Here is a 22,681-nt window from a genome sequence, read left to right on the forward strand (position 1 = left end):
AAGGTGTATAATACATTATCCTTTAACTTTTGTAGTGGAGGAAATATACGATTTTATTTATGAAACACCTTAAAATCTGTCAAAATTACCATTGTACAAATGAAATTAAGGACATGACGTCACGTTTTTGTGAAAACATTCAGGACAAAGTACACGTCCGATTACGCTATTGATTTAGAATGACTGATTAGATTTTAACCCTTACGCTTAACTCGGTCCTTCAGCTCATCAGACTAACATATATATTATTAATTTTTTTCTTGACGAATTTAAAAACATTTATTTGCGGAAATATTCTTAAAAAAACATTGTTAGATATTTATGAAAACTATCAGAACAAAGTACGCATCCGATTATGTTACTGCATTAGAATAGCAGATTAGATATTAATCCTTACACTTTACTTTGACATCTAAATTATCAAAATAAATAAAATATATGTTAATTAATTTTATAAAAAGACTTTTATTTGAAGAAATACTAATAAAAAACCTGGTTAGAAAACTGAAAAACTAAGTTGAAGCCAAAGTCGACGTTAGATCGGACTCCGAAGGAGCCAGCTGGTGAGGAAGACTCGAACTATACCAACAGTGTTGCTAGATATGTAGATTTATCCCTAGATTTGGGAATTTTGAATGTCAGATGGAGATATTCTGTACAAATTTCCATGAAGGAGAAACAAAAGATAAGTAAAACTTTATATCGTTGCAATTAGTTTACTTGAACTTATATGAAGTATAGTGAGTCATTTCTATATTAGTAAAGCCTACATGATCGGAGGTAAAATATATTTGAGGAAATGGGGATATTTTGGGGTTGTTTCTGGGGATATTTTTATCATAAGTTTTGGGGATTTTTACACTACCCCATCTGGCAACACTGACCACCAAACTAAGACAAACAATGGCCAACAGGGATGAAATCTTAGCCAATTTCCAAGTATGTATACTGATGTTTCTGGAAATCGTGTTATAATAGACACTATTTCTAATTTTTCATCATGCAGTAGCAATTTTGTGTATATTTCGTAGATCGTCTGTCAAAGAATTAAGGCTAATTCAAGTCTGTCCAAAAGTTGGGGATCATTTACGGAATTTTGGGGGAACTTGGATATAAATGACATTTGGAAATCCAATAGTTGGATTTTGTTGAGTGAATTCCCACTGGGAAGTTAACGTGTATTACGTAGGCTGGTAGACCTAGGTACAAATCTAGGCAAAGAAAATCCATCATAATTGTGTTAGGGTAAGGTTAGGCTAGGCTAACCAATGTTGTTTTATTATACATTAACACAATTTTTCCAAAACAGGTTTTTACCAACTTATTTCAATTAATCATTACTAGTACATTATCCTGTCTCATAACCATCAATTGCTGTATAATAATAACCGAGATAATCGGATTCTAAGTTTGTACGATTGATAACACCGGTGTGACAGTCTGAACGATCCCCCAGTCTTAGAATTCTCCTTGATAATCTGCGCATGCGCGAACATTACCGTTTGCTAGTGCATACGAGGTTTACGTTTTATTTTCCTGTAATGTTAGCGTGCGCAGCTCAACATTACCGCTTGCCAGTACATACGAGCTTGATGTTTTATTTTCATGCGAGCGAAGCGAGCTAATGGCGGAAAAGAACCATTACACAATGTCAAGGAGAATTCTGAGACCGGGGGATTGCTCAGACCGTCACACCTGAACGCTTTTGCGTAATTTGTCAGTGTATGGAGAGCATTGTCTCGTAACCGTAAACGAATACAGATAATGTTTAATCGTGAACATAGAGAGCATACGGCAGAGCTTAGCAATAAATCATTAACAATTGAGTTAGGAGGTATTTATAATACAATGGGTAAAATTATAATTATGGACAGGGAAACAATTTGAACAGAATTATATGTTTTTCGGATACAGATATATTTATGTATATTAGATTTAGGGTTGTATTGTAGTGTATTACAGGGCCATGTCGAAATCACACCCTTTAATACAATACAAATTTACCAAATTTATTATTTATTTGCAACAAAAATTAGTGTTTTTAATTAAGGAAACGGTCGTTTTTCTATAGGGAAAAGTTGATATATACTGGGAAAGTTTTCCCTGTCCATAAGTATAATAAAACCATACAATGAATAGTTATGAACGACTTCCTAGAAAATGAGATTGAAAGTCACGTTTTCTATGTATCTGGAAGTCTTGGCAAACAGTCTCCAGAGTTTTGACAGTTCCATTGCAGTACTATTACTCGGTTTTGTGTATGGTGATTTCTTTTATTATGATGACTGGATTTTTATGATGAAGACTGGGGGATGTATGTATGATAGCGGCCACCTGTATGTATTATTATGTCTAACTTAGAATACGGCAGTGTAAGGTGGGTCGCAGGGGCCGTTCCCTTCTCCCCCCCTCCCCCTGTTAGGTAAGTAGTTAAGGACATGGCTTGTAGGTTAGGTTAGGAGGGAAAGTTTAGGTTAGTTGATGTCCATTTTTAATGAGCATGTGAGGAACTGGCCGCTGATATACAAAGGCTCCAAGACTGGCAGAAACAACAAAGTATAAAATATTTAATTTGAATATCATGCAATTAGACATACATTGTTATGGTAGTTGACCAACCATGACTCAGAATCTATGGAGATCCGCTTGAAATCCTTAAAAATAACGTTCAAACCTATAATTACACCATATTCCTTTTTTTTAAAAGCCATGAAAGATATTAACACTAAAAATTTACCTAATATTGGGGCAAACACCGGTAACACAATGGATTTTGACCATATTCCTGTTTTTCAAAGCCATAAAAGGTATTTTTGAACATATTAAAAATTTACCAAATATTGGGGCAAACACCAGTGACAAAATGGGTTTATTGGGCCAATAGTAAAAACGAGTGATTTTTAGCAATGATGATGGTCAGAAAGGCATAAGAAACAGAAGATATAACCAATTGGAAAAATGCATGGTTCATGTATGTGGCTGCAATTTATATTATCATAATTATCTATGGATCACATCGTGCCCCTTTAATGGTTTTTGCTCCGCCATGGCTTGCTACGCTCGCAAAATTAACTCTATCTCGTTGCTCCACTGTTTTGGAAAGCGGAATATGGATGTGCAGTGCACGCCAATCACTTGGGTCACTATTCTGGAGATTTTTTTAAAAATTTCACATGATTAACAATAGCTATACAGCATACAGACCAGAGGGCGTTTTTCAACATAATGACTTACCGAAACGGAGGAAGTTCCACTAAATTTCAAAATAGATTGTACTTCCCATTTGGAGACGTCTTCTTGTGACGGTAGACAAGCTGGAACTGAAGTGGAGGCTGAAAGAAAAATTACTTGCAAAATATCTGGGAATTTTTGCATAAATATTTGGATGCTCTTAAAGGTTTAAAGGCTGCTCATGAATGTCAGAGGCAAGGGTGAGTGACATGACATTGACCATACTACATATGATCAGCATCCAAGCCTCTTCTCCACCCAGGCTAGGACCAAGAAGAGCCAGGAAATGGCTGCTGATGACTCAGCAGACAGACCTTTATGCTCCCCCAAGGATGGTGGGCATCCGTACCTCACAATGATGGTGAGGATTCATCGACCCATAGAACTAACAATTTTTGAGCGGGACTCGGACCCCAGTCTGGTGATCACCAGTCAGGGACGTTACCACATCGGATACCAGAACCCTTTAACCCTTTTACCCCCAAAGGACGTACTGGTACGTTTCACAAAACTCATCCCTTTACCCCCATGGACGTACTGGTACGTCCTTGCAAAAAAAATATTTAAAATTTTTTTGGCATATTTTTGAAATTTTTTTTTAGAAAATTCAGGCATTTTTCAAGAGAATGAGACCAACCTGACCTCTCTATGACAAAAATTAAGGCTGTTAGAGCAATTTAAAAAAAATATACTGTACTGCAAAATGTGCTTGCAAAAAAAAAAAAATAAAAAATAACCCCCGGGGGTTAAGGGTTGGAAATTTCCAAATAGCCTGGGGGTAAAAGGGTTAATTGGTTAAAAGGCCAGGGAATAATTACATCATAAAGAAAACAGAACAGCTGGCAAGAGCGAATGCAAACAATGCATGCGTAATAACCCACCATCAGTCTCCCAAATGTAAACAATGGACTTAACGTCAGAATTAGACTTCATTATTATCGTTATCACTTGCTAAGCTATAATCTTAGTTGGAAAAGCAGGATGTTCTATGCCCAAGGGCTCCAACAGGGAAAAATAGCCAAGAGAGGAAAGGAAATGAGGAAATAAACTACAAGAGAAGTAATGAACAATTAAGATAAAATATTTTAAGAATAATATTATAATAAATCTTTCATATATAAATTTATCAACTTAAAAGAATACAAGATGAGAAATATTATGCCCGATTGTACACTCAAGCAAGAGAATTCAACCCAAGACAGTTGAAGACCATGGTACTGAAGCTATGACACTACCCAAGACTAGAGAACAATGGTTATATTTTGGAGTGTCCTAAAAAAGCTACATACCATAGCTAAAGAACTCTTCTAGCCTTAAAACCCGCCTTCAGTCTCCCAAATGTAAATTATAGACTCCATATTTTGATTGACTGATATGCAAGTTATTATGCCCCAGTCCGCATTAAACATGGAGAAAAATGTCAAACTAGCCAGCACTCGTCCATTTCTTGTAGCGAATTCCAGTTTAGCTAGTAATTAAAGTATCAGATATTAACCTTTTTACCCCCAAAGGACGTACTGGTACGTTTCACAAAAGCCATCCCTTTACCCCCATGGACGTACCGGTACGTCCTTGCAAAAAAATGCTATAAAAATTATTTTTTTTCATATTTTTGATAATTTTTTAAGAAAATTCAGGCCTTTTCCAAGAGAATGAGACCAACCTGACCTCTCTATGACAAAAATTAAGGCTGTTAGAGCAATTTGAAAAAAATATACTGCAAAATGTGCTGGGAAAAAAAATAACCCCCTGGGGGTTAAGGGTTGGAAATTTCCAAATAGCCTGGGGGTAAAAAAAAGGGTTAACCACAGTAGAGGTTAGAATGAATTAGTTTAGGTATACTGTATGCCCACAAACTGTTTTTGGTAATGAATTAGTGTAAATATACTGTATACTCATGAACCATTCGTGGTAAAGACTTTGTGTGAATATACTGTATACGCGTAAACTTCGTGGTAATCATGGTGAAATACAGTACTGTACTGTTTTTCAATATTAAACTTAGCCGGTGATCATATAGCTGTCAGCTCTGCTGCCCGACAGAAAAACCTAAGGACAAAATACGCCAGCGATCGCTATACAGGTGGGGGTGTACATCAACAGCGCCATCTGTCGAGCAGGTACTCAAGTACTCCATGTCAACACAGAACCAATTTTCTCTCTGTCGTGCCACTGGCAAGACCTACTAAATACGCTGTCACTAACTGGATTTGTTTTCACAACTATTTGGTGAAGTACACTATTCTAGTTTTGAGCTTTCGCTATGCAGGGGTTTTATCTTCATCTCAAAATCTTGAACTCGTTTTGGATAGATTTAATTATGGTGACAAAGAGAGTATGAACTCTCTTTCACTTTTAAATGGCCGACCCTTCCCTTAGACGGAAGTGTGTTTAGGTTTTTAGTAATTTTGCTTAACACGTTATAGATCTATATATTTTATATCTCTCCGCCTTTATTAGGCCTCTTCGATTAACTTTCCATTTATTATAAACATATAAAAATAAATTTTTATGTTTTGTTTATATGCGACCTTTCCTGATAGTAGGCGGTCCTAACTTGGAACCGAAGTTAATCAACGTTGAGCCCGTTATATCGTATTTAGCCTTTAAAGAATTTAAAACTTTTTAAATTTAATGTTTTATGAAAGAATTTCTTTGATAGTCTTCGTACTGTTTTCAAAGATGAACTAACGTTTAGTTTTTTTAGACTACGCAGTTGTTGACGTTCAGGACGTTCTACATGCGCTCTATCGTTACGATAGAGAGAGAGTGTATCACGGTTTCACGTTGCAGTAAGAGTAAATCGATTCTGACGTTTCGTTCATTCTTTCTTAACTTAAATGGTTTAAATTCTATATTAAAGGAACTTTTTATTTGGAAAACCTTTCAGTTTTTTCCTTTAGCCAAATAACATGTTTTTTTGACGATATATAATTGGGCTCTTCTCTCAGGTGCGAAATCAAGAGAGAAAGAGAGAGAGAGAGATAGAGACGGAGGGAGAGAGAGGAGAAAAAAACGTTCCGTTCAAGCGGGTAACGTTGTTCTCGTGTTACTCTCCTCCCTAGTCGCTGTACGGGGAAGAAGGTAAAACGTTTCTAGGGTTTTATTCTTGTCCCCAGGCTATGTGCGGTGAGAGATTGTAAACGTAGTTTAATTGAACTAGTGTTTAGTCTCTTTCCCAGCCACTGAATTCTTTATCTTTATATGTTTTCTGTTTTTGCTAGTATTAATGAGCTGCATTATACGACTGTTTTCGCAATTACTACCTTTTAATGAAGGGTAGAATTGCGTGTTTCAGGTAGAAATCAGTAAAAGTTTCGATTTCAGTGAAATAAGTGCAAAACAGAAAATCGAAGTGATAAAGTGATATGCGCAAAGTGTTACAGTGTTGCGTCCGAGGGTTCGTCTGTTCGTGCCTGTCGTTCACCTAGTCCGGGACCTCTTGCAAGCTCCCAAGCCCAGGGGAGAAGTAATGTCGAACGACTTTTGGGTTCGTCAGGCCTTGATCAACGAACAGACGTTTCCCACACAAAGACGAGAGAGCCCATTTACTTCTCGTCTGCGGAAGAGCTTTCTCGTAAGAAACCATGGACCAAGGTCTCGCAGCTTATTAAGCGCAAGTCCAACGGCCCAGTTGTAGCCACTGGGTCAGTTCGGACTCGCTGCAGTCTTCCGACGACTGCTCACCTCCTAAGAGAGGCAAAGCGGTACCGCAACAGGCAGTAACACCGTCTGTTGCCGCACCTGCTACTGTAGACCCTAAGTGGTCTTTGCTACAGTCTATGCAGACACAGTTAGCATCTTTTATGCAGGAGTATCGTGCGGAGAAGGTTGACGCTGCACCCGTTAGCCTACAACCAACCAAGGTTGTGCGTACAGTAGACGCTGACGCTACCTGCTCCCGCACTCCGCCTGTGAGAGTTCCACCACCCATGCGCAGTGTACCCTGCCAGCCGCACGTTGACGTTCACAGACGCACGCTACCCTCCGTTGACGTTCGCGAGTTACCACAACAACAGGAGGGTGGAGTTAAGTTGCTTTGTTTTGACGCTGTGCGTCAACCTCCGCATTCTAGAGTTGTTTTGACTGCTCAGTATAGACAGTCAAAGCAGTCTCGAGTGAGCACTGTATGTCCTCACGCTCCTGTTGTGGTTGACAGTTCAGTTGTTGACAGTTCACAGTCTATCAAGCAGTTACAGGACTTTAATTAAATCATGATGATTTTTTAAGGATCTTCGTCCGGACCTTGTAACTGCTGCTCCTCGTTCGCCTAAACGTCAGAACTTACACTAGGCCTAGCTACTTCGAAGCCGTTGTTGTTAAGCTAGTGCTCTCTCGCTCTCCTAGAGAGCGTTACGTTGGCTAGGCGACTGGTTTTTGCACCAGGAGGAGTTTTAGGGATACAGCCTTTGATTTCCCTTCTTTTAAACTGGCTTATAGAGCGAGAGTCTGATAGGACACGAGAGAAGTTCTCGGCTTGGAAGTTCATGCCTCTGCCCAAATAGACTTCTCAATTCTGGTAGACTCACCCTGGCGCCTAGCCAGGAGACGCTCCAAGTTGTTTACAGGTCAACTTCTCAACTTTTGTCGAGCCTTTGAAGTTTTGCTGTACTATTATGTCACACATAACAAGGCTTCCAGGGATGGTAAATGGTTCCGCCTCAGTCGCTAACCCCGTCTGTTGCCACACCTGCAGTCCAAGCTTGTGTCCTTGATAGAGGACTTAAATGCGGAGAAGTACCTTCTGGCCAACAACCTTCCAACCGGTTGGTTGTGCGCCCTGTTGCGCTGAGGTATCCTACTCGCGTCTGCCAGTTGAGGTGGTTCCTCCACCGATGCGACCCAGTGTGGGTTGCCAGTCGCACGTTGACGTTAAGTGACGCTCGGAGGTGGTTGTTGACGTTCAGTGTGTCACTAGGAAGACGTTCAACAACCAGCAGAGGTGACTTGTTGTGACGCAGTGCGTCAACCTCAGCAACCCGGTAGGGTGTTGACTGCACAACCCAGCAGTCTAGACAGTTTCGGGTTGACGCTGTACTTCCTCGCGCACCCATGGTTGTTGACAGTTCACAGACTGTGCAGCAGTGCCATGATCTTGCGTCCGGCTCCGTCACGCATCCACCAGTGCGACCGGATTCAGCGAGTCAGACGTTGCCCACTCCGTTGCCGTTTCCTCATCAGTTTCGGATGAGGAACCCTCTGATGAGGACGTTGCTGAACAAGACGATCAGCCCCCAGCCCTGCTATCCATCCAGAAGATGCTGAAGAAGGAACGCTGCCCAGTCAGGCTGTGGATGAGTCTGGTAGGGACACTGTCATCCGTGGATCAATTTGTGTCACTAGGAAGACTACACCTCCGTCCTCTTCTATACCATCTAGCTTTTCACTGGAAAAAGGACAAGACGCTAGAAGCGGTCTCGATCCCGGTTTCCGGAAAGTTAAAGTCTTGTCTGACTTGGTGAAAGGACTATATTAACCTTAGAGAGGGTCTTCCCCTGACTGTTCAGACTACCAACCACGTTCTCTTCTCGGACGCATCGGACGTAGGCTGGGGTGCGACATTAGACGGTAGGGAATGCTCGGGATTATGGAACTCGAGTCAAAGGACAATGCATTTCAACTGCAAGGAGCTACTGGCAGTACGTCTGACCTGGAAAAGCTTCAGGTCTCTCCTTCAAGGCAAAGTGGTGGAGGTGAACTCGGACAACACCACGGCTTTGGCGTACATCTCCAAGCAAGGAGGGACCTACTCTCTGACATTGTACGAGATCGCAAGGGACCTCCTCACCTGGTCAAAAGGTCTAGACATTTTAATAGTAACGAGGTTCATCCAAGACAACTTGAATGTCATGGCAGATTGTCTCAGTCGGAAGGGACAAATAATTCCAACAGAATGGACCCTCCACAAGGATGTATGCAAGAGCCTTTGGGCCACCTGGGGCCAGCCAACCATAGATCTCTTCGCAACCTCGATGACCAAGAGGCTCCCAATATTTTGCTCACCAATCCCGGACCCAGCAGCAGTTCATATAGATGCCTTTCTACTAGATTGGTCACATCTAGATCTATATGCATTCCCTCCGTTCAAGATTGTCAACAAGGTACTGCAGAAGTTCGCCTCTCACGAAGGGACAAGGTTGACGCTAGTTGCTTCCCTCTGGCCCGCGAGAGAATGGCTCACCGAGGTACTTCGATGGCTAGTAGACGTTCCCAGAACTCTTCCCCTAAGGGTGGACCTTCTACGTCAGCCACGCGTAAAGAAGGTACACCAAGGCCTCCACGCTCTTCGTCTGACTGCCTTCAGACTATCGAAAGACTCTCGAGAGCTAGAGACTTTTCGAAGGAGGCAGCCAGAGCGATTGCTAGAGCAAGGAGAACATCCACCCTTAGAGTCTACCAATCGAAGTGGGAAATCTTCCGAAACTGGTGCAAGTCAGTATCCGTATCCTCGACCAGTACCTCTGTAACTCAAATAGCTGACTTTCTCTTATATCTGAGGAAAGAACGATCTCTTTCAGCTCCCACTATCAAGGGTTACAGAAGCATGTTGGCATCAGTCTTCCGTCACAGAGGCTTAGATCTTTCCAACAATAAAGATCTACAGGACGAAGGAGCGTCGTTTGGTTACACCTGGTTGGAATTTAGACGTGGTACTAAGATTCCTTATGTCAGACAGGTTCGAACCGCAACAATCAGCCTCCCTGAAAGATCTCACCTTAAAGACTCTTTTCCTGATATGCTTAGCCACAGCTAGAAGAGTCAGTGAGATTCATGCCTTCAGCAAGAACATCGGATTCTCATCCAAAACGGCTACATGTTCTACAACTTGGTTTTCTAGCCAAACACGAGCTGCCTTCTCGGCCTTGACCAATATCGTTCGATATTCCAAACTTATCGCATGGTTGGAAATGAACTAGAAAGAGTCTTATGTCCTGTAAGAGCTCTTGAGTTCTATTTAAAAACCTTTACGAGGCCCGTCTGAAGCTTTATGGTGTTCAGTTAAGAATCCATCTTTGCCTATGTCAAAGAATGCTTTATCCTATTTTATCAGACTGTTATTACGAGAAGCTCATTCCCATCTGAATGAGGAAGACCAAGCTTTGCTGAAGGTAAGGACACACGAAGTTAGAGCTGTCGCAACTTCCGTGGCCGTTAAACAAAATAGATCTCTGCAAAGTATAATCGACGCAACCTATTGGAAAAGCAAATCAGTGTTCGCGTCTTTTTATCTTAAGAATGTCCAGTCTCTTTACGAGAACTGCTACACTCTGGGACCATTCGTAGCAACGAGTGCAGTAGTGGGTGAGGGCTCAACCACTACAATTCCCTAATTCCATAACCTTTTTAATCTTTCTCTTGAAATGTTTTATTATTGATTTTGGGTTGTCCGGAAGGCTAAGAAGCCTTTCGCATCCTACTTGATTTGGCGGGTGGTCAAAGTCATTTCTTGAGAAGCGCCTAGATTAGAGGTTTTGATGAGGTCCTTTAGTATGGGTTGCAACCCTTGATACTTCAGCTCCTAGGAGTCGCTCAGCATCCTATGAGGATCGCGAGGCTCAGTAAGGAAGACGTACTTAAAAAGGCAGAGTAATTGTTCAAGTCGACTTCCTTACCAGGTACTTATTGATTTTATGTTTGTTATTTTGAATAACTGCTAAAATGAAATACAAAATACTTAGCTCTTAATGTAACACATAATGCTGGTCTCTACCCACCCCCCTGGGTGTGAATCAGCTATATGATCACCGGCTAAGTTTAATATTGAAAAATGTTATTTTCATTAGTAAAATAAATTTTTGAATATACTTACCCGGTGATCATAAATTAAAGGACCCTCCCTTCCTCCCCAATAGAGACCCAGTGGGCAGAGGAGAAAATTGGTTCTGTGTTGACATGGAGTACTTGAGTACCTGCTCGACAGATGGCGCTGTTGATGTACACCCCCACCTGTATAGCGATCGCTGGCGTATTTTGTCCTTAGGTTTTTCTGCCGGGCAGCAGAGCTGACAGCTATATGATCATCGGGTAAGTATATTCAAAAATTTATTTTACTAAGGAAAATAACATTTTTTCATATTTTTTATATTTTTTTTAAGAAAATTCAGGCATTTTCCAAGAGAATGAGACCAACCTGTTCTCCCTATCACAAAAATTAAGGCTGTTAGAGCAATTTGAAAAAAATATACTGCAAAATGTGCTGGGGAAAAAAATAACCCCAGGGGGTTAAGGGTTGGAAATTTCCAAATAGCCTGGGGGTAAAAGGGTTAACCACAGTAGAGGTTAGAATGAACTAGTTTAGGTATACTGTATGCCCACAAACTGTTTTTGGTAATGAATTAGTGTAAATATACTGTATACCCATGAACCATTCGTGGTAAAGACTTAGTGTGAATATACTGTATATGAGCAAACTTTGTGGCAATCATGGTGAAATACCGTACTGTACTGTTTTGATACGTGTCCATTTGTATCAGTTCTGAAAATTTATTTGTTCTGGAAATTCATAGGGGGCTGAATGTACTTTGTTTGGACAGGCATAAGCTTTCTTAATACTTGTTCATTTAATTTTCTTTATGGGGGAAAAGTTGCCCATAATTTTCTGAAACACAATATGAAGCCAGTTTTACAGTGTATGAAATATTGTGATGTAGTGTTATAGTACCTTGCCATTAATAAAGCTGATTGAGAAGCAAACACAGGGTTGAGACTTAGTTGTACGGTAATCTGAAGATATGGAAATGCAAGGGTGGTGTCGCAGCAGGGCATAACCCCCTGGTAGGTTTGTAGGTAAGTTATGTAAGTTGGGGGAACCTTAGGTTAGATGGTGTTCTTGTCTTTGTTTCCATTTTAGAATGGGGATTTTCAATCATATATTTAGAAATTTTACACCTGGTCTGCTCCAATCAACTATGTAGGCACGTAGTGAGGACGTCTTTTCCCTAAATTTAAAATTCCCAAAGTATCTGGGAAAGAATTATCCAAACTCTCTGGAACATGAAAATACATCTAAAAACTTATTTCACTAGGGAACAACATGATGATTTTGGCTCTCCTCCTACCTAGAAATTATAAGTGTCGATTTGCAGATATGCCACTTTTAGCATCAAACGTAACTTGAGTTTCTCAATTTCCTTTTCAATGTTTATTGGTTAAGCTCGGAAGCAGCTTTTGTTGTGACCAGATTGAAGAATTATTTTGGGTCTCACAACGTTGTACGGTTGCGTTTTGGACCAACCAGCGCTTCAGTGATTTGATTCTAGCATTTACGCTCTCTCTCTGCTTTTGGTCACAATGACGTTCAGTCGTCCGTTATCGACTTCCCTCCAGTACTTTGTGTGGTACTTTTCCTTAATCTCAGAATGAGCGTTAAACCTCAAGTGTTTATACAAACCTGGAATGGTCTTGAAGGTTGCCCTTTTAGCATCTGCATGAGCCGAGTGAAAATTGATCCTTGTCCTTTGTGTGCTACGTGTTGTGGAAAGAGATACAGAGTGGACTCCCCTTGTGATATTTGGCGGGAGTAGTCGCTCTCCCAATGGGAGGAGTTTAACAGCCGTAGGAAAAAGAAAGGTAAACGGAATCGTTCCTCTTCGACAGCTCCCTCAAAGGGAGGCAAGTAGCTGAAGCCTTTTTCCAGCCCTGAACTTTCTTTGTCTGATCCTTTGTTATCGTAGTTTCCCAAGAAGCTTATAACAAAAGATGGCGACTGACATTACGGACATGAGTTTATTGATGTAGTGTACCCTGCCTCCATAGTGAGATCAAGAATACTACTAGTGATCACAACCCTTCAGCATCTGCTTTTATTCAAACTAAGGATGATACCTCGGTGGAAGTGCCGCTGATATCACAAGAATGTGAGAATCATGCTCGTTTTCCATCTCCTTCAACGAGTGTGTTAAGGTCCTACGAGCGAGCAGTTATTTATTTCAGATGGGAGTGTGGGTTCAGGGAAACTTCTCTTTGGTTCCAGAAGTTTCCCTTATTCAGTACAGGTAATGCACTTACTGTATACTGTATCCACAATGTAACCCCCTCTAAACGCACTTCTCGTCATTCTATTGCTGTAAACTGTGTGCGTCCTCATATGCCTCCTATAGCCTTGGATGATTCTTATTCCCTTTCAAGCCTCGCAGGCTTTTGCTCGACGTCACCCACTCAAGGGGATGGAGGAAGGTCTCTTTAGGCTTCGTCCCTAATTTTGTGGCTAAGACTCGGAACTCATTGACATTGTATCTGAATTTTTTCGCTTTTCAGATTTCAAGCCTATGTGGGGTAACCAAGGACCCTGATCAAACTCTACTGTGTCCTGTTAGATCGTTGAGGTGCTACCTGAAGTGTATTAGGTCTTCCAGGCCTCACCTGTGGTAATTGTTCATTAGCCCAGGAAGAGCAAAGAAGAAAATTTACAAGATCATTTCCTTCTGGCTCCGTGAAGTAATTTCCCGTTCCTTGGAATCTTCCGTGGAAGGAAGGACTCGAGTGAAAGCCCATGACATTGCTGACCCCCTACCGGCAGATAACTACCCTGCCAATTATTAGTAAAAGACTCTGGTTTCTATAGTTAAGAAAAATATAAATTATCTTGCAATTTCATCATTTTATCCTTCCGAATTTATTCAGACCAGCTCTGTAAGTCAAGTTGGTCTCATTAAGCAAGGTAATCTCCACCCATCTTGGTTCATTTAAATTATTTCAGTTGTTATTGAATTATGAAAATCCAAAAGGATGACGGGGGTCCTGATCATCAAATGAGTTGCTGATATTTACGTTTATCTCTTTAACCCTTTTACCCCCAAAGGACGTACTGGTACGTTTCACAAAACCCATTCCTTTACCCCCATGGACGTACCGGTACGTCCTTGCAAAAAAATGCTATAAAATTTTTTTTTTTCATATTTTTGATAATTTTTTGAGAAACCTCAGGCATTTTTCAAGAGAATGAGACCAACCTGATCTCTCTATGACAAAAGTTAAGGCTGTTAGAGCAATTTAAAAAAAATATACTGCAAAATGTGCTGGGAAAAAAAATAACCCCCTGGGGGTTAAGGGTTGGAAATTTCCAAATAGCCTGGGGGTAAAAGTGTTAACCCTTTTAACCCCAGGCTATTTGGAAATTTCCAACCCTTAACCCCCAGGGGGTTATTTTTTTTCCAGCACATTTTGCAGTATATTTTATTTAAATTGCTCTAACAGCCTTAATTTTTGTCATAGAGAGGTCAGGTTGGTCTTATTCTCTTGGAAAATGCCTGAATTTTCTCAAAAAAATAAAAAAAAAAATGAATTTTTTTTTTTTTTACAATATGTTTTTGCAAGGACGTACAGGTACGTCCATGGGGGTAAATGGATGGCTTTTGTGAAATGTACCAGTACATCCTTTGGGGGTAAAAGGGTTAATAATATTGCTTCGGGTATGTGCTGTCAGGTGGATTGATAAATGGTTTTAAATTTGCTGTACTCCGATGTCTGGATTGTAGTAAGCATCGTACATTGTAATGTACAGTATATTCTTATATTTTGCATTCAGTTGTAATTATCTTACAGGCTTGCTCGGGCATAGAAGATGTGGGTGAAGCATTTATGCATTTGGAGGCGGCCAACTGGAATATGTTGGAGGCACTTCAGATGGTGATGCCCCAGGAGGCAACTCCTGCCATAACTGCACCTCTACCACCCCTGCAGTCTATATCACAGGTTAGTAGTTTTGCCCCTTTTTGGAAAATCTTTGAAACCTCTGATATGTTTTGATGTGCCTGGTATTCAAAAATATTTTAATCATGTTTATCAGTATCTAAGAATGGTTTAGACTTTAGTAATGATTTTTCTATTTGATATATACGTTTGCGTCAACGTCATCATAACTCAAAAATAGCTATTTTTCATGAGAGCCATTTTAATCAATTAAAACGCTCTCAAATTAATGTATGTCGTTAGGACATTTAGCGCCTCAAGCGATCAATATTTTAGCTACAATTATGACACTTTTGCCAAAAAAATTAGCATTTGAAGATGAATATGTCTACATGGATAACTCAAAAATAAATTTTTTTTGGTTATGACGTCGTTGTCGCAAGCGAGCGATATGTACTGTGATTATTACCAATTGCCGGTTCAAATAAAAACTTTAGTATATTAGAGAGGCTTTTAGCAAAATAATCTTGGAGTCACTGGAGTTTTTAAAGTACTGTATAGTTGTATTTTAGTTAGGCTTCACACCATAACCAAAGTTTATAATGGGCTTGTGTTTTCTCTTGAAGTATGCTATGTTTTTAAAAATCTGGAAGTGTTATAATGAAGTCCACCGTTCACTGTGGATTTGGGAACTTTGAAATACAACATAAAAAATTTTTTTTAGGACAAAATTAATTTTTTTGCTACACGAATACTAACCTTCGTCTTTTAATAGGGAGTGAGATTTCAGTGAATCTGGAAACTGCTATTAAAATTATAACGAGGTATTGATAGCATCCTGCTTTTCCAACTTGGGTTGTAGCTTAGCCAGTAATGATAATGGTAATAATAATCGGGGAATTGAGTCGATGGAACTTTTAAATTCAAGCTTGCAGCGAATGTTTTAACATTGAACAGGCTGACATAGATCATCTCATAGTCTAGATATGTCATCAGTTATAACATTGTTACTGGTCTTAAGGAATTTTATATTAGTTATTCATTACTTATGTAGTTTTATTTATTTCCTTATTTCCTATCCTCACTGACCTATGTTTCCCTTCTGGAACCCTTAGGCTTATAGCATCCTATTTTTCCAACTAGAGTTGTATCTTAGCTAATAGTAATACAATAAAAGTAATCCATGAGAGGAACAGTGGAGACATGAGTCTTTTTATAGTTTATAAATGACATATTTGTTTTTGATGTTGTTAATAGTTTATATATGACATACAGGTATCTGTTTTGACGTTGTTACTTTTTTTAGAATGATTTATTGTTAATTTGTTCTCTTCATTTATTTATTTCCTTATTTCCTTTCCACACTGGGCTATTTTTCCCTATTGGGGCCCCTGGGCTTATAGCATCTTGCTTTTCCAACTAGGTTTGTAGCTTGGATAGGAATGATAATAATAATAAAATGCACTAAAAATCCTAACTCTTGAGGACGGGGCTGTTTCAGGCGGATGCGTCACAGAGATAAGATAGTGACCTCTTGACAAGCTTCATTTGTTGCTATTAACCACTAAATTATTTCATTACTTTACTAGAGGCATAAATCTATTAAGAGGAAAATGGGAATCTCTCTCTCTCTCTATCTCTCTCTCTCTCTCTCTCTCTCTCTCTCTCACACTAGAGGCATAAATCTATTAAGAGGAAAATGGGAATCTCTCTCTCTCTCTCTCTCTCTCTCTCTCTCTCATAAATCTTACTAGAGGCATAAATCCATTAAGAGGAAAATGGGAATCTCTCTCTCTCTCTCTCTCTCTCTCTCTCTCTCTCATATAAATCTTACTAGAGTCATAAATCCATTAAGAGGAAAATGGGAATCTCTCTCTCTCTCTCTCTCTCTCTCTCCGCATCTAATAAAACTAGGCTGGTTAAAAATGAAAGAGAAATACAGATATGATGTATGTATTTTAATCTTTAAGATTTTAAGAGGTATTTTACCAGAGTGGCTATATAATCTTCAGACTGTAAACTCCATTACCAGACAGGCTAACAATTTGTTCGAAAGGAGAGTTCGAACTGATATGGGATCGAGAGAGATGACAGTGAGGGGTCCCCATTTTTGGAACAGTATACCAGTCTCTTTAAAGGAAACTAATTCGTTACCGTCTTTTAAATACAAATTAAAGAAACATCTTTTAAATGGTATTTGATCTTTATATTATATCTAACATTTAACATTTTAGCTACTTATATTTATATCTATATTTAAAAATGTTTTAATGTGTTAGTTTAATTTTACCTTTGAGCTTTAAAGATTTTTATGATGTTTTATGGTTTTCAATGTTTTAACAACTTATATTTCTATCAAAACTTTTAACGTTTTTGGAACAGTATACCAGGGTCTTTAAAGGAAACTAATTCGTTACCGTCTTTTAAATACAAATTAAAGAAACATCTTTTAAATGCTATTTTGATCTTTATATTATATCAAATATTTAATATTTTAGCTACTAATATTTATATCTATATTTAAAAATGTTTTAATGTGTTAGTTTAATCTTATCTTTGAGCTTTAAAGATTTTTATGATGTTTTATGGTTTTCAATGTTTTAACAACTTATATTTCTATCAATACTTTTAATGTTCTAATAATATTGTTTTTTTTATGCTCTTAACGTTTTAAATGCATATGTTTTTATCAATACTTTTAGAACTATTATATATTTTGTTTTTCTCCTGACTTTTATAAGACTCGTGATTATAGTTTTAAATGCTTTTTTTTTATTATTATTATTTTGAGTACGTATATTTTTATCAATACTTTTAAAACTTTTATATTATGTTTAGTTTCTCTGTGTACTTGATGCTATGTATTATCCTTAACATGGATATTAATACCCAATGTATAAATTGGAAATAAAGAATTATTATTATTATTATTATTATATTACTCTCTCTCTCTCTCTCTCTCTCTCTCTCTCTCTCTCTCTCTCTCTCTCTCTCTCTCTCTCATATAAATCTATTAAAAGGAAAGAAAACGGGAATTTCCTTTTAGTTTTATGGGTATGTGTCGATAAAACCAAGCTTAGAGAAGCCATATGAACATAAGGGTAGGTTTATAGAAATAATGTTTTGATTTTTTACCTTCGTGAGTACACTGTAATATTTCTTGGTATCCTTTAGGTAAATGATTAATATGCTTGATTATATGAAAGAAAATAATTTTAACTTTTTAATTCTTTTATTTTTATTTTATCTCTTTGTAGCCTGAAATTATAAGTGTAGATTCGTCTCCCGAATTATTGATACCACCTCCAATTCCACCACTCCCAGCAGCTGTTCCCTCTACATCAGCTTTATCTCATTCCTCTTCATCTAATACTACCCCAGTCATGGATGTAAATATACAGGTGAGAAGAACTTTTATACAGGAGTATTTTTTAAAGGTAAGTTATTACTTTTTATATTATTAATGGAGAGCAGAGCAGCCTTTACGTAGTTAACTTTGCAATATATTATTCATCAAACAGTCTTGGTCACCTACAGAGAATTGTAATAATTCCATAAGAAAAAATAGAAGTTTGGACTATGTTAGTTTTGGACTTTCTGCTAAAAAAAAAAAAAAACTCAAAAGAAATAATGTTTAAGAGTAATGGAAGGAAGAAAAACCAAGAAATAAATCTCACTTTGGGTAACACTCAAATCTAATTCAAAGATAAGGTAAACTTTTTGTGTTTAATATTTGATTCGCACCTCAATGGGAAAGGGCTTGTATCTCATATCAAATCTATATGTAATAATTTTCTAAACTTATTGAATAAGTTATCTAATACAATATAGGGTCCAATGAGATAAACTTTACTGATGATCTGTAAAGCATTAGTGTTATCAAGAATAAGTAATGGTAGCTCAAATATGGATCAAGATCTGAAGCCACTTTGAATTCCTAAGATCTGAAGCCACTTTGAATTCCTAAGATCCAATACTCATTTGGGGTCTGAGACTTTGTGATTAAATCTTTAGATCTTCCCCCAAATATCCGTGTATCATGTGAAAGTGAGGAATCACCCTTATCTTTACATTGGAATCTTGTATCAACGTGAAGTGCATTGAAGACCCTGTCCACCAATTCTCTTAACCCTTTTACCCCCAGGCTATTTAGAAATTTCCAACCCTTAACCCCCAAGGGGTTATATTTTTTCAAGCACATTTTGCAGTATATACTTTTTAAATTGCTCTAACAGCCTTAATTTTCGTCATAGAGAGGTCAGGTTGGTCTCATTCTCCTGGAAAATGCCCAAAGTTTCTAAAAAAATTGCAAAAAAAATATTTAAATAGCATTTTTTTGCAAGGACGTACCGGTACGTCCATGGGGGTAATGGGATGAGTTTTGTGAAACGTACCAGTACGTCCTTTTGGGGGTAAAAGGGTCAACAAAGAAGTTCTTGTTCAACCATAGTGATGTACTTATAAACAATCATGAACCACCATTCTCCATAAGGACAAAGAGGCTATTATAAATACAAAGATGAGAATGTACATGATTCAACAATCTCTCCTCCATCTTGTATCATAAAGAAAAGAAAAAATATGCTCCCATTTTTTTTATATATCCAAGAAGTATAGCTATGCTCCGAGTCACCGTAAACAACATGCCGTGGAACGTATTCGAAGGAAAGGACCTCATTATGCTATATATACTGATGGCTCTAAGTTTCCAAGCGGTGCTGACTTTGCCACAGTCCTCAACCAAAATAAGTCGGTTCTCATTATCCATTGAAGCATCAGTATTTAAATCTGATATGCAATTTTACTATGCAATTGACATTACTGAAACTGTTGAAAATGGGGAATATCTTAAGTTTGTCATCTATACTGAGATCCTAAAAGGTTATTCTTATAAGAACCAACTAATATTGAAAATCAAAGAGCTCCTTGAATTTTATAAACAAAAGGGTTAATGTTGAAATATGTTGGATTCCAGCCGATGATGGTGCCATTGTTGATAATGTAAAAAATGATGTTGCTGCAAATTTAGCAATATATTTACCACAAAATGGCATTAAACTTTCTGTCTTAAAGCATTTTATTGTAAGAAAATGGCGAAAAAGTGTGGAATTGTGAATCAGAAAATACATACATACATATACCAAGGCACTTCCCCCAATTTTGGGGGGTAGCCGACATCAACAAATGAAACAAATCAAAAAGGGGACCTCTACTCTTTACGTTCCTCCCAGAAAATATTAAAGCAAATAAAACAAATCTTTCCTTCATGGGAATCATCAAACCAGAGGGATAGAAGGATGGAGGTAATAAAAGTATCCTGTGGCTTTTTAAAGTTCACACCTTATGAAACTCTCCGAAGTGCAGTCAATGTGTCATTATTTTAACCATCCAACAAATATTTTGTGAATGTACTGTTTTTTAAAACTGGGATTTATGTTTTGGAAAGTAAGAAAATTTCAACTTACATATTGTCTGATTCTGAGTATTTTTCTGTTTTTAAGATTTTAAAGTTAGAGAAGTACAAGGTTAATAGATAAATTTAGATTTATATTTTATTTTTAGTAAGATTTGATTTTTATATTTTATCTCTCAAATTTATTCATGCCAGCTATGTAGAAATCAAGTTTTACTCATTGTGCCAGTAAATCTCCATCCTTTAATGATAATGCAATGTTATGATGTCCCTCCCCTAACTATATAAAGTAATTGAAGATTAAATTCTAAGTGGGTACATTCTTATTCAGTTGGTTCTTAGGAGTTCCATTGCACTGTACATTGATGTGATGAATGTGGAAACCTTTTGTTTCTTTACTACATGAAATTCATTTTTAAAAAGGTTGTGTTGGCATGAAACATCGAGGGATTTTACAATTTGTTGCGACTTCTTAACCACAGCTAGTTTTGCATTTTAGGTTTTATGTGATGGGGCATCAGAAGGAAGCTCTTTCCCACTAGAGCTACCCAGTTCAACGTCAGTCAGTGAGCTCCGTACAATGCTTCACCAACTTGTTGGTATCACACCTTGTAACCAGGTAATAAGAAGTTTTGATTTTGTAAAATTTTCGTCTTAACCCTTTAACCCTCAGGCTATTTGGAAATTTCCAACTCTTAACCCCCAGGGAGTTATTTTTTTCCCAGCACATTTTGCAGTATATATTTTTTAAATTACTCTAACAGCCTTAATTTTTGTCATAGAGAGGTCAGGTTGGTCTCATTCTCTTGGAAAATGCCTGAATTTTCTCAAAAAATTATCAAAATTATAAAAAAAAAAATTTTTATAGCCTTTTTTTGCAAGGACGTACCGGTACGTCCATGGGGGTAAAGGGATGGGTTTTGTGAAACGTACCAGTACGTCCTTTGGGGGTAAAAGGGTTAACACTCAAGTAGTAAGAGTTTATTGTTATTTTAGGGAAAGAGATATTCCCTTCCAATTAATTATTTTTGCCTAAGTGAAGAGTCAAGAAGAATGCGTACAGGAGCTTAATGAATTTCCATCCTTTGAACGAGAGAATACTTTGACGTTCCAGCTTTGCCGAAAGTAAATAGCTAAAGGTTTGTATTGTTAAGAAAAGTACAAACTATGTCCAAATATGTCATGTTATGAACAATTAAAATAAAATATTTTAAGAACAGTAACAACATTAAAACAGTTCTTTCATATATGAACTATAAAAAGAGACTTATGTCTGGCTGTTCAAAATAAAAACATTCCCTGTGAGTTTAAAGTTTTGGAGTTTAATAGATTCAACTACCTGAATAGGAAGATCATTCCACAACTTGGTCACAGCTGGAGTAAAACTTTTAGAATACTGTGTAGTATTGAGCCTTATGATGGAGGAGGCATATCTATTAGAATTAACTATCAGGACATAAGAAGTTTGGGGGCAGTACATGTGGTTTAAATTGACGCCAAAGAGGAAAAAGTTTATTTTCTATTTCAAAGTAAAAAATAGGACACTCCGGGATGAAAAGCATTTCATTATTGAGGAGTCAGTATCGAAACAATGTATATTAGCATAAGAATTCTGTTTCTTGCTCTTCCTTATTTTGTTCTATGTTGTAATTTGAATAGTGTTCTATTATTCCCTTATATATTTCATATATTTTCTAGATCTTGGAGGGTTTTAAGAAGCCAGTTGAAGACAGTACAGTTATTACTCCCGCTCTCCTTCCTGAATCCCGAACTCTAACCTTAAATGCTCAAGCTGCAGTCACATTCGATAAATTTTATGAAAGGTAAGAAAACTCTTATTTGTTTAAATTTTAGGCCTTTGAATTTAGCATAAACCGTATTAACCCTTTTACCCCCAGGCTTTTTGGAAATTTCCAACCCTTAACCCCCAGAGTTTTTTTTTTTCAAGCACGTTTTGCTGTATATTTTTTTTAAATTGCTCTAACAGCCTTAATTTTCATCATAGAGAGGTCAGGTTGGTCTCATTCTCTTAGAAAATGCCTGAAGTTTCTCAAAAAATTATCAAAAATATTAAAAAAAAAACTTGAGTAGCAGTTTTTTGCAAGAACGTACCAGTACGTCCATGGGGATAAAGGGATGAGTTTTGTGAAACGTACCAGTACGTTCTTTTGGGGGTAAAAGGGTTAATAGATGAGGTTTGTATCTCTAAACAAAATGTAAGTGAATGATGCTTAAAGGATTTTATAGTATTTTCATCAGAAAATTAGTATTCTGATTCATAATACAGTACAAAGATTTCTAAACTCCCTCATTTTACCAGTAATAAACAAATTTTTCCTCTTCATTTTAGCAGCAGTAAACAAATGTGTTCATTTGACCATTACATAATGTTATGGGATGACTGAT

The 22,681-nt window shown here is 37.7% G+C and overlaps 1 protein-coding gene across 1 annotated transcript in view; it reads left to right on the plus strand.

The window, feature by feature from the left end:
* Positions 1–795: 795 nt before the first annotated feature.
* Positions 796–22,681, plus strand: part of casp (Fas associated factor casp) — a 44,796-nt gene continuing 22,910 nt past the window's right edge. The window contains exons 1-5 of the mRNA XM_068383370.1: positions 796–939; positions 14,776–14,925; positions 18,120–18,263; positions 20,775–20,894; positions 21,974–22,098. Of these exons, the coding sequence (XP_068239471.1) occupies positions 904–939; positions 14,776–14,925; positions 18,120–18,263; positions 20,775–20,894; positions 21,974–22,098 (575 nt within the window). The 5' untranslated portion in view covers positions 796–903. The remainder of the gene's footprint in view (positions 940–14,775; positions 14,926–18,119; positions 18,264–20,774; positions 20,895–21,973; positions 22,099–22,681) is intronic.

The sequence above is a fragment of the Palaemon carinicauda genome, chromosome 11 (genome assembly GCF_036898095.1).
Source record: "Palaemon carinicauda isolate YSFRI2023 chromosome 11, ASM3689809v2, whole genome shotgun sequence".
NCBI classification, from domain to species: Eukaryota; Metazoa; Arthropoda; class Malacostraca; order Decapoda; family Palaemonidae; genus Palaemon; species Palaemon carinicauda.